This window comes from Pomacea canaliculata, linkage group LG12 (genome assembly GCF_003073045.1).
Source record: "Pomacea canaliculata isolate SZHN2017 linkage group LG12, ASM307304v1, whole genome shotgun sequence".
Taxonomy (NCBI): domain Eukaryota; kingdom Metazoa; phylum Mollusca; class Gastropoda; order Architaenioglossa; family Ampullariidae; genus Pomacea; species Pomacea canaliculata.
This window is the reverse complement of record NC_037601.1, coordinates 5,121,949-5,137,026: the sequence shown is the minus strand read 5'-3', so window position 1 is coordinate 5,137,026 and position 15,078 is coordinate 5,121,949. Positions and strand designations below refer to the sequence as shown.

Genomic DNA, 15,078 nt, shown 5'->3' with positions numbered 1-15,078 from the left:
AGAATGAAGAGACTTGCCAGTTGTTGCCGAGTCGTTTAGACAGAAAGAACTTTTGCCAGAGGAGGAACAGACATGATGACGAGAGTGGCTGTAGTCCAAGTGCCAATTCTTTTGTATTCCTTGAGCTCCGTGATCGTCATGGACTGCATGCTCCACCTTCTTGTTAGACCTTTGTCCGAGTGTTGTCAAGTTTGCCAAACATTTTAAGTGTCGTAGTCTTAGCGTAGCTTTGATTCCCTTTATTTGCCAACCCATAGTTTTGGTTTGTTGGCGAAAATGGGGGTGATGTGAGATTGGTAGAATGCATGTAGAGATGTAGCTTTACAGCCGAAGGTCGCTTGCATGATCAGTTCAGACCTTTGGCCATCTAGCTAGTAGGATAGAAGCTTTATTAGTGCAGTCTAGTTGAGATTTATGTCTCAAAAAATGATGTATTTTATATTATGTCTTCCTCTCAAACTTCTCCGTCCCGTCACAATCCTGCTTGTCAAGGATTTTTTTAAAGCTGATCATATCTCTTCCAAAAAAAGTTCTGGAGTCGATGGAGACAAAACACTAACAAACACCAACACGTTTAAAAGAATGAAGATGAAGGAAATGCTGTATTAAGATTATAAATACTTATTTTTATGTTTTTATTTTAATTTGTTTTAGTTACTCGAGATGCTTCAGTAATCATGCTTATTGAAAAATTTACAAAACATTCCCGAAAAGTTTGGTTTAATTCAAGTAATCATGCTTATTTGTGTCTTTACAAATAACAAACCACTGCATCACTCGCATAACATTTGAAGTTTTGATTTAGTGAGCCGAGATAAAACTCCAGAAAAAAGATTGATACAATGCAATAAACCTTACTAATGACTAACACTTTTCATTTGTGGTTTATTTATTTATTTTTTGAGTTGTCTTGATGAACGCAAGATGTGTTATCATTTGAAACTGTCGTTTTAACCGATATTTCCATGTTTCTCCCTTCTGATGAGCACTCACCTTATTATCATTTTGCACACTGTAGAGCTTTTTCTTTTGATTAAATGCACAAAGTATTAGTCCTAGTTCATTTGGCTTTGAATTTCCCTTGCAGAGGCTTCTGGGAAAGAACAGCGGCTTCTGCTTTGGCAGCAGGATGCTTTGCTATTCCGTAGTAAGGGGTCTTGTTGTTGACAATGTAGCTTTGCTAATGTTGTAAGGGACGTTGTTATCTTTTACATATATTTACAAGAGATTTAAAACAGGTAACTGTCTGTTTTGTCGTCCTTCCGTCTTTTTTTTTTCTCTCTCTCTCTCTTTTACACACACATAGGTGCGCATGACTGCCCAGTGATGGACACTTCTAATTTTATTTGTTTAACATCTAAACGTTTGACGGTTTGACATTGAGACAGCTTAACGACAAGAAAGAATATCAGACGACTGTGTGAAATAATGGTACAATGCATGTCTTTTCCATTTGTTTTATTAGAATAAATCCACAGCCGATTAAACACCAATATGTATGAACATCAACAAACACGGTTTAGACTCTGTTAGTTTGGAACATCGGTAACATCTTAAAAGGGGTAAATAACCATTAAAATATACTCCTAGGCAAACTACACAAGTTTAATATAGATAAACTGTCCTACAGACGAATGGAGTTTTTCTGGAATAAATTTTTAGGGTTTAACAAATTGTGTGAATGTTAAAAGCCCTCAACCAGTCACACACATCATCCCACTGGAATCGATTTATAAGATTTTTAAAACCACCTACTTCATCGTCTTACATCCAGACCTAGATATCTTGATTCAATTCTTTGAATTGTCGATCACGTGACCAACCCAGATGCTAAAGTATTGCAGGTTGTGAGCATTAGGATTCCCAAACTTCACCGCTCAGGGTGACTGACACAATATTGTTATTATTTTGACGATTTTGCAAGTAGTAGTAGCAGTAGTAGTAGAAAGATTTTGTGCACTTCTCTTTGATATCTAAATGTTATAACATTTTGGCAGTCTGTTTAAAGAGCCAGTAGAACACCAAGGAGCGGCGAAAACTTAAATACATGGGAAATATTCTGATGGAAAGAGACTCAAACACAACAGAAGATTTCACTGCTCCCCTACCTATAGTCTCTTGACCCACGTGATCACGCAGGCGGGGGATGAGGGATGCTGTCTGGTCTTTACAAGATGTAGTAGTGTTAATCTTTGTACAATTCCTGCCATCGGGGAACTGAAGCTTTTGAAACTGTTCCTTAGCAGTATTCTGTGGACGATATTTCTGCACATTATTTGTGACGTACTTCCACAAAATAGTCCATGGTACTTTTGCCACACACACACACATATTTGCTGTTATATTTATGTACTATTTCTAAGCTGACTATAGGTGCCACCTCTTTAACTATACATTAGTGGTACCTCTGAACTATATCTGGGCGGTACATCCAGGCGGTACCCGGCATTCCATCCCAGGCAGTCCTTAAAGGGGCTGAACTTATCTAAACCCTCACAGTCGTCTGACAACCGCTGTGATATCAACAGAAGTCATTCAACAAACACAAACATAATACAGTCGAGCCCTCGTATCCTCTGATTAAGCTTTACACAGTTAATCGCGAAATAAAACAAAATTGGAAAATTAATATATAAAAATTAAATAAAGGATTGATAATTTTCAAAACGCACACAGAAAGGGCCGTAACCTGCTGTAATGTGCCCAGTGCTTGACATTTTTAATTCCCCTAACTATGCTATCCCACAAACGTGTCGCCAGTCTACGTCTACCTTCACTGTTCGCATTACGTGGCCGCAGTTTCACGTAGTCGTGATATATCTTTCCCACAGAGACATTGGACACAGTTGTAAAGACTGTCAAACCAACACAGTGAGCAGCACTTTGCATCACAAGCTGGCTTTGAGACAAGATGGAAGGAACTCAGAAGTCATAACCATAATAATTAAATAAATCGTTTGAAGGTTTAGTTATTAACCCGCGCGAAACAAATGCACCAAGACAATAAATCAGGGTGATCACTAAACCAGGGTGGGGTCAGATGCATAACATGAAATTAAATGTTTTAATCAGATGATTAGCGAGAATGTCATATCTCACGATCGGTTTAGCTGATTGCTTGGCGCTAACCATACAGCTAACCGCTAGCACCATGGTGTGAGTCTGGTCCCAGGTCCTCGAGACACTCCGGACAACGACGATGAACGATGAACCGACTGTCAACCACCATGACGTCTTGTCAAAGTAGTCGCAGTCTTTCTTCTTCTTTTTTTGGTTCTAATTCTTATCGTCGGTTGGTTTGTTCGTTGCGCGTGTTGACATGCACGACAATATTTGAATCTTGAGTAAGCAGCTTTTTCTTGGTCATCACGTGATGTTGTTGACTGTTTCACAGATAAAACCAGTGAACTCATGTGCCACACAGCGGGCCAAGATCACGTGAGCAGCTCTCTACTTCTCATCACCATGTACTGCATCTCGCTGGCCTTACGACTGCGCATGTAGCACTTCCGGTGACGTCACAGTGCCGCGTTCTTCTGTAGTTAACGGCGTGCGTGCGCGAGTGTGTACTTGCTTGTGTGGGTACGTGTGTTGGTCTATGTGTACTTGGTGTGAGGATATTGCATGTGTATCAATCCGGACAAAGGCTGTGAGAAACACACACACACACACACACACACACACACACACACACACACACACACACACACACACACACACACACACACACACACACACACACTTTTATTTCTAATAAATTGCCTGACTTGGCATTGTGTGTGGCTCATAATTTCCCAGTTAGAGTTTACTATGGACTGACCACCAGAATGCACACATGTGTGTGTACGTGTGTGCACGCGCATGGATTATGCCTACTTGTTTGTATATTTGTATATATATGCCTGCATGCATGCGTGCGTGCGTGTGCGCGCGTGGTTTTCTGCTTGCACAATGGCAAGTTGCAAGACATGAGAGAAAGTGAGTGGTCCAGTGGACTAGTGACTGTGTGCCAGTGACACTGACGAACCAAGACGAGGATGTGCCAGGAACTCTTGCTAGTTGTCTTTCACCTGCATTCAACAGAAAGTGGAATTCGTAAAACTGCAAAGAACTTTTACCTGTATCCTCTAGTGGAATGATGATACAGTTTTTAGCATTCAAATCAAATGAAGATGAACTTAAAATTATAGAAATTACATTTTTCCTGTTTGTTTATTATTTACTGTTTCTTACATGAGTGTTTATCAAAATGTAATGTTGTGCAATACGTAACACAACATTACATACATCAAATGTAAAGTTTAATATTTATGTATTTAATTTAACTTTTGTAGCGAAATATCAGTGAATCCTGTTACTAAACATTTACTTGAAGTTTTTGAGCACGATATAAGGGACACAACCCTTTTTTTCACTATCACATAATTCAGTTGATTATGGTTCTTGTTTGGGACAAGCACAGCGAAAAGAGTAGACAGCGCGCGAGCACACACATGCATGTACATGAATAGTATGAAAGAAATGTGTAACAAAACAACAGAGAACTACACACACACACAGAGCGAGAGAGAGAGAGAGAGAGAGAGAAAGATAGAGAGAGGAAGGGACGAAAGAGAGAACAAATCAACCATATAATGAATGATTTCACGGTCAATAGATATAACATGGCAGCTGACCGTTTGATTACTTATGTAGTATTTTATCAGCATGACATTGTATTGTATTGAACATTGAATATGCAGTGATTCGTCTCCAGAACATTCTACAGTAGATTCCAGGAGTGGCTCGTCCTTAGTGTCGGAGGATGCGATGCGACAAAAGATGTGATCAACATAGTCTACCCCCATCATGTCTCTCCATCGTGGGAAAAATGATGTCGTAGGCCACTACTTCAAATGTCAAGGCCACAGAGGCATAGGGTGTGGGACTAATAGACCTGGCCGTTACACATCGTGAAACGAGAGAAAGGTCAGGACTATCATTATGTGAGTCGCAGTTCTGTGGGGCTGGGGAATGGGATTCAGTTTCATACTTTTCAGTCGTCGTCTGTGTCTGAAAAATGATTTACTTAAGTGTGATTTGAAAATAAAAGGTTTCATTTGTTTTAAATTTAGTGAAGAAGGTAGGAAAGAGAGAGAGAGAGAGAGAAAGAAAGAGAGACTGTGATGTACTCTGTTCCCGTGTAGACATGAGGATTCGCGATCACGTGGTACTTGGGGGCCGACTGGCTATCATCGGTAATGATCTCTACATCACAGCCAGAGCCACAAGTACCTGTAACATTTCCTCAGCTTTGTCCACATGTTGATCTTGATGTCGAGGAGACCCAGCTTCGATTATTTAAAACAATTTTTCATGCGCCGTGTGTAATTTTTATGTTAATCGCTTGTAAAATTTTTGTTGCCACATAGGTGCGCATGTTGTTTTTGCATTTCAGGGTTTGAATTCTCCCGAATTCAGGATAACAGACACAATTTTATGAAGTTTAGCGAAGCACTCACAATAAATCCCGTTAAGAAGAGAAAATATGAACAATAAAGATAATATATCTCGTGACATGCGTTTCCATATTAATCTCATATAGTCACGATGGTATTGAGGCTGTCGTTATTAGATATTGAGGTTTTTGTTTGAGATTGCAAAGTGTCTCAAGTGCTTTGAATAGTTCAAACATGGAAGAAGGTCAGTTTCACAGGTTAAACCGTTAAAAATTACATTGGCAGTAATGATGATGATTGCATATTATTTATTTTCAAACAACACAAACAGTTTTACTGGCTTGTAATCCTATGTTCTAGATTGTAGATGTACTATTATTATGAACCTCTGTCTGTCTGTCTGTCTGTCTGTCTGTCTGTCTTGTCTGTCTGTCTGTCTGTCTGTCTGTCTGTCTGTCTGTCTGTCTGTCTGTCTGTCTGTCCCTGTCGGCCTCCTCTCTCTATCCCACTGTCCCGAGTCTACTATGAATGTCTGTCATTGTAGGTAATGTTTAAGGTGTTCTGACTTATTACAAATGTTATTGTTTTGCCTTACTTATTAAGCAGGGAGAATCCGATCAACTGACAATTGTGTTTGTATATTTGTATATTTATGCATATGTGTGAACGTGCGTAAGTAACATATACACGAATGTACATGTTTCAGTATTTAAGTATACATTTTATCTAGTAACTGCTAGTTACCATGAACAGTTTGTACATTTATCATGATTTTCATACTTAATTAACAATGAATCCTTTCAATCATCCAGCTTCACGAATGTCTCATTCTGTAAATACATATCATACTCATTGTCTCGCAAGAGCTCTCTTTGTAAACGACGACAACAGTTTTGTTAAATACACTGTTTTCTTTCTTACAAAACATGTGTTCGAGGTTTTTTGGTGTATTTTCAGCAGTGAATCTTCTGTTTTGTGACAAGGGGTGCATTAGGGGGCTTCGCAGTTAAAGGCCAACCCGAGAGCAGCATGCAGTTGCTGGCAGGTTTTAACAGACCCAGTTTCAAAAATACAATGTAACTTTTTGTTTATGGTTTGTTACAAAATTTTCTTCTTTAAGTCACTGAAGGTCACAGTTTTGTGTATAAGCTAATGAGACGTTGGCCAATCAACGAGCTGACATTTGTGACGTCACGGGAAAAAAATCTTGGTCTCGCTCCAAAACCAAGATAAGAAAAAATATTCCAAGCCTTGCATCTCTCGAACGGAACTAATTACTTAAAAATAGGACTGACTAATTGTTAATGAATTAAACACAAAAATCTGAAAATAATTTTGCACTCTGTTTAGCCTTTATTAACAGCGCAAAAGACGAGAAGAAGAGATGGGCGAATTGGCAATGAAATGATATGAATAAGAGATTTTTCTTAGATACCGGACAAAATGGAGAGATTAAATTTCAATGTGTTTCTTCTCATTTTGGAAGAAAAGAAAGCAAAGAGGCAGATGAACTAGCAAGATTGGCAAAAAAAAGAGAACAAAAACAACTATAACTCTAAAACACGAATTACTAAAATAGTCGCCACTTTAACACATTAAATCAACACAAACTGCTGCAGATATATATATATACTGTCCCTTTATCAGCAACTGTGTGTGTGACTCCGAGACACATGCTTCATCATAGTGAAGGGTCGTTATTCCGCAATTTAAAACCAAGCAAATGCATTGTGGGATTTACTGCTATTACTCCCGACCACTGACAGCTGCTGACGGTGTGAACGGGAAAAATGAGGTTGTTACACAGCGAAAACAAGACAATTTAAAGTTGTTTGAAGTCTACTGGCTGCAACATGGACCCATTTATAGTCAACCTCACGATATCTCCTCGACTCACACCAGGGGTCGCACGAAGTTTAGCTAACGGTTTACGGAAAAGAACAACAGAGAGCGAGGCAAAGAACGTCGGAACCACATGGACCCAACCACGAACTTGTTTTACTGGACTGCTGGCTGACGATTTTTACCAGTTAAGTGCTGAAACGAGGCCTTAGTAGACAAAGCTTCCGTTTTATTCACATTCTTTGATTAGGCTCGCCGAGACTAACAGCGGATCACTTCGCATGAGGCTAAGCGTTGGTCTTGGCGATCCTCCTATACATGTCCATGGCCCAACTAAAGGCGACCCTATGCTCCTCGAGGAGTAACAAGGAATAAACTAACGGTTTACAATAAACCGGAGACATTTGTATGTACTTAAACTAAATAAAGGTGGATGCTTATTCTTGGTTTCTACATTTTACTCCCGGGGCAACATTTCACCTCGCTTCATAGCTACAGCTCCCTGAGTGTAACTATTAAAGTTATTTAAGGTGACCCTGGCTTGTTTACCGGCGGATTTATAAATTTACAGTCCTTCCACGATGATTGCTGTCATAAATCATAAAGAATTTTAACCGGAAAATACGCTCTAGTTATGTCATTCAAGGACGGTTGATTCTGTAGTAAAATTGTTTACACCACCATTATATTGTAGTTTTCAGAAATAAATTACGGTTCTGTACCGACTACAATCTCGCCGGGGAAATTAGAAATAAATATTTAAATACAAACATTTGACTTCAGACAAACAGTACGGTATTTCGAAAACTGAAACTAATCGCTGTGGAAAATGGTAACTGATGATGACAGTAATGACGGTAATGGAGGCCGAGTGGTATTTATACTGTGGGAGATCGCATCTGGCCTGTAGCTACAACATCGGAGGATACACGGACAAGTCTGTGTTGAGCCCACTGATTGTTGAAACCAGAAAACCGACCCACCGACAAAATTTTTGCCCGGGAGCTTCTTGAGAGAGGAAATGGTATGTTCAGTTTTATGACCCGTCTATGTTTATAGAATAGTATACATTAAAATTTATGCAAATTGACTTTTAAAAATATTTGTTTTTATTGGACGAACATCAACGATGCTCAAAATATTGTAGAGTCGTTCTTCGTTGTCCGCCTCCGGAGCATATTGTGTTTGTAGTTTTCAACTTTGACAGTTCCCAGGTTCGAACACATAGGGTTTAAAACTTTCAGGGGTAGACAACTGAGTTTCACACTCGTCTTTGCTACCAGAAGGCTATAAATGAAGATCGTCTGGTGAACTCACGTGTTGCCATACCTTCTGGCCATTACATGCTCACCGGATGTGACGTCACACGTTATTTGCGCACGAGGACGAGATTTAGCAGGACCTGTTGAACACAGGTGTAAATCATTAACTTTGAAATCAGATAATAAGTAAGCCGCCGTGATTCAGGCGCTGACATTTACAGAGAATATTTATACTGTCTCTACCTTCCAGAATCTGTTGATAACTAGGACCAATAGGGTAGGTCTTTAAAGATAAAATCATAAAACCCAGAATCATTCAGTTAATAAATACCAAGCAGACCTCAGTGTCTGCAATACGTCCGACTTCGAAATTCCGCTACATGCTGGTTATTTTTTTTGGCAGGTGAAAATAACAGTTTTCGTCTTGGAGGCAGCTCTACTTCTCCACTTGAGTACCACGACTTTAACTCTAAACTACACACGCGTAGTTCACACAACCTTGGGTCCCATCCGGGGCCTGGTGAATGTCGTTGGTGACAAGACGGTGAACGTGTTTTGGGGAATCCCCTTCGCCAAGCCCCCGACCGGTCCTCGGCGCTTCAAACACCCCGAGCCTCCTGAACCATGGAGCGAGGTGAAAGACACTGTAACCAAGCCCAACTCCTGCTTTCAGTCCATCGACACCAGCTTCGGCCAATTTCAAGGAGTACAGGCGTGGATTCCCAAGACACCCTTGAGCGAAGACTGTCTGTACCTAAACGTGTGGGTACCCCAAGGGTTTTCGACTCCACCACGGGCTACCATGGTTTGGATCTACGGTGGCAGTTTTTCGTCAGGAGCCTCCACCCTAGACATCTACGACGGTTCGAAACTGGCGGCGACGGAAAACGTCATCGTTGTGTCGTTGAATTATCGCGTCGGTTCTCTAGGCTTCCTTTACACAGGTAATGATGACGCGCCAGGTAACCAAGGCCTCATGGACCAGACCATGGCACTGAAATGGGTCCACGACAATGTTGGCTTCTTCGGAGGGTCAAAGGACACGATTACTATTTTTGGAGAAAGCGCCGGGGCTGGAAGCGTTGGGTTACATCTCCTGTCACCATTATCAAACGGATTTTTCTCCCGAGCAATCATGGAGAGTGGAGGTCCCTTGAACATCTGGGCTGTGCAGCCGAGAACCCTTGCCATTGAGCGAGGGAAAAAGCTGGCAAGCTTACTTGGATGTCCATCGAAATTCTCGAGATTAATGCTTCATTGCCTGCAACTGGCGAATGTCCAGACTATAACCGACACCATGGAGTACCTATCAGACGATCTAGTAGTGCTTGGTCCAGTTGTCGACAGCTACTTTCTTCCCAGAGAACCTAAAGATCTTATCGCCAGTGGAGAGATTAAAGACACGGAAGTGATTATTGGCGTAAACAAAGATGAAGGCATATATTTTCTTCTCTACATATTCCCGGAAGGCTTTCCTCTCTCAAACGAAGGAGTCCTGTCATTCTCTGACTTCAAAGAAGTTGTCAAGGCTTTAAATTTCCGTGGCGACAACAAGACCGACAGCGCCATCATATCCGAATACTACGACAATGTTCTTCCTTCCCAGAGGGAATCTCTCAGAGACATCGTTGACGACATCAGCGGAGACGATTTCTTCAAGTGCGACATAGTGGACTTCGCCAACGAATACGCAAAGAACCATGATGTTTATCTGTATTCCTTTGAGCACCAGCTGTCGAACTTGGCATGGCCAAAATGGACCGGAGTCATGCATGGATACGAAATAGAAGCTGTCTTTGGATTACCGCAAGAGTACAACTACACGATTGAAGACGAATCGGTTTCATCTCGAATGATGTCCTACTGGACTCGCTTTGCACAGAGAGGGTAAGGTGAACTTATTACACGGTTTTGAGAAGATATGCTCAATTTCTTACGATAACACAAGATTTTACGATTATAAAACTGTTAAAAACCCCTAAATAATTTCTAAAATACCCCAAAGCTTACATTAGAGACAAACTCAGACAAAGTAGCGGAAATAAAAGCTAAAAAATGTAAGACTTGTCAAGTCAGGCCCCGATTTATGAATACTTCTGTGTTTATTTTGTTAACTGTTATTGAGTCAGTTTACTACTTGTGACAAGATTTGCACTAATTTGTCAACAGCAACCCCAATCATGACACGATCACATGGCCCAAGTTGACATCAGAAGGACTGGAATATTTGAGATCGCCGGAGAGGGCGATTCGGTCAGAAGTGGGCTTCGTCATCAACAGTGCAGCTTCCGGCGGCGCGTTCTTCCGCTTCTGCGCTGTTGATTGATGGAAGAGATGGCAACCTTCCTTCGCAAACAGGACATGAGGCCAGGAGCAACTTTGACAAATAACAACTGTTCTTCATGCAGCTTGTAGTGACTGAATGCTGCAGCAATGAGTGGATCGTATGGTCGATTTGGCAGAAGACCGCGACTGTAGACTCTTACCATCCGGACACCTAGACTATTCGATAAGTAACTACGACATTTATCTTTGAGGGCAGGGAGTGTCTTAGCTGTCTTAGTCTGAACTACTTGCGAAGAAGGAATCAAACACTGAAGTATTCAATGTGCGTTTAATCCGCTGATGTGTCATCTGGGGTCAGGGATTTACTAAACAGCTTTCTCTGAGATTAACACACCTTTCTTTAACTAATTAGTTAATAAGTATTTTAAGATAGCTGCAACGTGATTTGCTGATTGTTAGGAGAAGGATGTTCTCGAACTATCTTTCACATTATTTACCTCAAAATGTCCAAGAACAGGCAATGAGCGGTTACTTCGGCAGTGTACATGGTATAGCTATATATAGCTTCTTGCATTATTATTACAAAGGCATTGTCATCAATTTTTTAAACTAAATAAATTCTTGTTTATTTAATAATATTCAAATGTGCCCAGAAAAGTCTTCTTAGCTTTCTTCCTTTGGGTCTCAGCTGACGTTTGGTAGTTAAAATAAAGTTCTGGTTGCGAAGATACAATAAAAGGCGACGACTGTCCAGGTGATGATGCCAAAGAAGATGGCAAAGCCAAAGAGAATCCAGACGATGACGAGTGAGTGGCGCGCGTGCTCGAGTTTGTTGTTGAGGACGTCGATGCGAGCCTGCAACATGGACAGCGAGATACACATGGACTTTACATTCATGTGTTTGTTGTTTGGGCTGCTCACCTTCTTTTGTACTGTGCATTATGTATTAGAAATACAGAAAAAGAGGGAGAAAAAAAACGAGAGAGATCTCAGTAGTACATTCTTATTAAAGAAACTTTGACCCCTCCAATTCCTAAATTAATAATAAATAGCAAGGTAGTACAAAAGATTTTTTCGATCTCCTGAAGATTAAAAATGTGGTGAGATGTGTAGTCTTCCTAAAGGCTGGGTAAAGTTTATTGTTGTTTTCCTATATTTGGATAAATAACTACTTCCATTCTCAAGTTACACACCTACAAACATCATAGATACTATAAAGTGACCAACACTTATCAGAATTATAAATGGATATTCTCACCTGTACAGGCAATAGTACACAGAGAAGTAAATCTGATGGCAAATGTGACATGAATACTACATCATAAACAGTACAGTTCCAGCAATTGTCTAGAAAAGAAACATTCAAACTTTTCACAGAAAACATAAAAATATGGATGACATACCTTCCACGAAAAGATCATTCCCGTGAAGCCACAAATGATACAACAGAAGATGGAGCTCAGCACAGACAAGAGAAGAGCAACCTGTGTCGGAGGTTCGGTCACAGTCACCTACAGAATAAACACCAGTAGCATGTCAGGTAGAATTGATAATGCCAGAGGCTACAAGAAAAATATGTTCTGTCTTAACAAGGAAGGAAATATGTCTTGATTCATTCACTCATTCATTCATTGACTCTAAATATATATGTATAGTAATACTCATTACAGCATATATGCAAATGTAATGCATAGGGAAAGAACTATACAGCTAAACTCATAGCAGAATATGCTTCATACTAAACTATCTTTTTGCCTTAACTTTGTAACTTATTTTAAGACTGATTTGAAAGAGAACGGATTGTAAAAAGTTTCTTTCCTTAATGATAAAGTAGTGTTGTATTGGGAATTGTGATAACATGGGAAAAAAGAGAAACAAGTTCACACCAATAAAAAGCAAAGGTGAGTCTAGAAGTTAAAATCTTCTCAGAAAGGAACTCACCACCACTCTAGGACCATAGGCCATCTGCTGGGCCATTTGTATCTCTATTTGCTGGGGTGTAGTAGTTACTACATCATTTCTTTTGGGGAGGTTAGAACCGTCTGAGGTATAACCGGGTCCCATAACCCCAAATGCAGTCTGGTCTGTCAAAAACAAATTTCTAAAATAAAAGTACTAAAATTCACATTCTATGATGCAGTAATATGATCTCTTTTTAAGACTGCTTTTACATTTGCAAACTCTTGCCTAGTTAGTTTTCCTTCTGAAGTCATGTACACTCATAAAGTTCAATAAAGAGTAAAAGTTAGAGGAGAAAAAAAACAACCCAACAATACTAGAATTTTCCTCCATAAAAAGTAGATAAAATTGTTGTTGAGCACATAACATTTGTAATAAAGAGAATAGGAACAGGGTTCAGGACGATAATTACAATTTAAAATCCACTGAAAAGATGTGACAGCTCTACCTAGTGAGACTTTTAGTCTTCTAGTCATTCTGTCATGACCTTACATTTTTCTTGCTGAACATTACAAAACAGGAAAGCCCAAGAAAAGTTTATATTTCAATTTCATACGAATGAGCATAAACTGCAAAATATAATTTTAAGTGTTTTAATCTCGAGACAGAGCCAGATGTAGAATTAATTTTATAACCGATCATGTGAGTAAAAAGAGTTCCAAGGATTTAACATCATAATCTGCTGTAGAGAGACTATACTGAGAGGTTTCTAACATCGTATAGCGGAATACAAGGTGTAGCCATTGCAACCACTTAAATAATGTTAAAACCCAAGAGAAAATAACATTCAAAGGAAGAGGATCTGGTTTGAGGAAAAGAGCAAAAAAGTGAACGCGTGACAGAGAAAGAAGACATGGTCGACACCGTTAGCTTTCTCTCATTTCGTATAATTAACCAAAAAAAAAATGTGAAACATTTTCAAGGAAGTGTATTCTATTTAATTTCTAGACAACGCTTTAAACAAACATGCGCCATCTGGTTCTGTACAAAAATCATCTTAAATACATCATTTAGCAATATATCTGTAGGTATTTGAAAATAAGTGGAAATAGAAGAAACTGTTGTCACCTGTAGAGGGTGTGGACATCGGCGGATACCCAGGAGGTGCAGCGCTAGCCATGGTGTTGTCGTCGGGTAGCAAAAGGTTTCTGTTGTAAGGTCTGACTGCACCTGGAGGGCAACGGGAGGGCGTTGGTGAAGTCCGCCGGTGTTACGGACTGCTGTTATCCCCCTTTATCTTGACTCCATGTTGTATTCCGTGACAAAATGAAATTTTATGTACTGTCTTCTTCTTTAGCTTGTCAGGCAGCCATCCTACAGCTCGATTAAATGAGTTTGGCAAAACTTATAGATGTTCTCTATGTCCTGATTTTTTAATATTATTATTTTACTTTCTTCGATTATATTTCCATGTATAATTGTGTATATTTTGGTATCCATTATCTTCTTTAATGGTCTTATAGTTACACAATAAAGGGGATCATTGTTAAGTAACATTAACTTTGTTTTGTTGTAAAGTAAGATGGAAGAGTGAAGACGTGTAAGGCTACGAACCATCTGATGTTTGTCCATATGTCCTGGTGTTTTTAGACAGAAGAATGAACAGTTACACAGGACCTCAGGAGTAGTTTTTAGGTGGGAGATGGGATTTTCACGCTTCACCGGCTGAAGGTGAGCACTTTTATACCCTTGTTCACAGTTCTTGGTAACCAGGGGACAACTTTATGCAGACGAGAAACCTGCTTGAAGAGAGTGAATTCAATAGCTTTGCATTCATATGAGTGTTGAATTGGTTTAATGCGGATAATAGCACAGGGTTGAAAAGGGAATGTGAAACGTTTGAAAGCGATCAGGTCAGAAACAGGAAAGTTCCCAAGCAACAGGCAGACATAAAATTCAAGACGAAGAGATATATGGAAAAAGTTAAAGTTTGCGCTGTTTATGACCTTACTTAGGACATGTAAGACACCCGAACCACAGATATGTTTGCACAACATGCCAGTCGTTTGTTCGGAAACAAAATAAACAGTTTATTCTTTTATTTTTTACTTAGTAGGAGGTTACGAAGCAAAATGTAATAACTGTGTGACATTACGAAGCCAGACAGTGATAATAGAAGCCAGTGCTACAGTTCCCCTCCCCATCCAAGCATCAAAAGGAAATGTGTTAACTTGTCTTATTTTGCATGTAACCATCTTTGTACAGCTTGATTGAATACACCACGCAAACTCGCTCCCTATATAATTATATATACTGCTCTTTGTTCTGAAATAATTTTATGATAAATAATA

At 39.7% G+C, this 15,078-nt stretch overlaps 3 protein-coding genes across 8 annotated transcripts in view; 2 read left to right on the top strand and 1 right to left on the bottom strand.

Moving 5' to 3' along the window:
* Positions 1-6,377, top strand: part of LOC112576848 (cholinesterase 2-like) — a 49,470-nt gene extending 43,093 nt beyond the window's left edge. For 4 of the 6 annotated variants that reach the window (XM_025259644.1, XM_025259645.1, XM_025259643.1 and 1 more), the window contains exon 4: positions 3,395-6,376. In XM_025259644.1, coding sequence (XP_025115429.1) covers positions 3,395-3,504 — 110 coding nt within the window. In that variant the 3' untranslated portion in view covers positions 3,505-6,376. Of the gene's footprint in view, positions 1-3,394 lie in introns of all 6 variants that reach the window. The other 2 variants (XM_025259639.1, XM_025259642.1) reach the window with 2 other exon arrangements.
* A 384-nt stretch (positions 6,378-6,761) lies between these two features.
* LOC112576849 (acetylcholinesterase-like) lies at positions 6,762-11,897 on the top strand. Its single transcript, XM_025259646.1, has 3 exons — positions 6,762-8,304; positions 8,946-10,429; positions 10,712-11,897. Exons 1-3 carry the CDS (start codon positions 8,302-8,304, stop codon positions 10,866-10,868), a joined length of 1,644 nt encoding a protein of 547 aa, XP_025115431.1. The 5' UTR covers positions 6,762-8,301; the 3' UTR covers positions 10,869-11,897.
* Positions 11,503-14,260, bottom strand: LOC112576850. Its single transcript, XM_025259647.1, has 4 exons — positions 13,856-14,260; positions 12,770-12,912; positions 12,232-12,339; positions 11,503-11,683 (listed from the first exon to the last, which is right to left on the bottom strand). The coding sequence occupies exons 1-4, from the start codon at positions 13,905-13,907 to the stop codon at positions 11,531-11,533; spliced, it is 456 nt and encodes a 151-aa protein (XP_025115432.1). The 5' UTR covers positions 13,908-14,260; the 3' UTR covers positions 11,503-11,530.
* Positions 14,261-15,078: the final 818 nt, after the last annotated feature.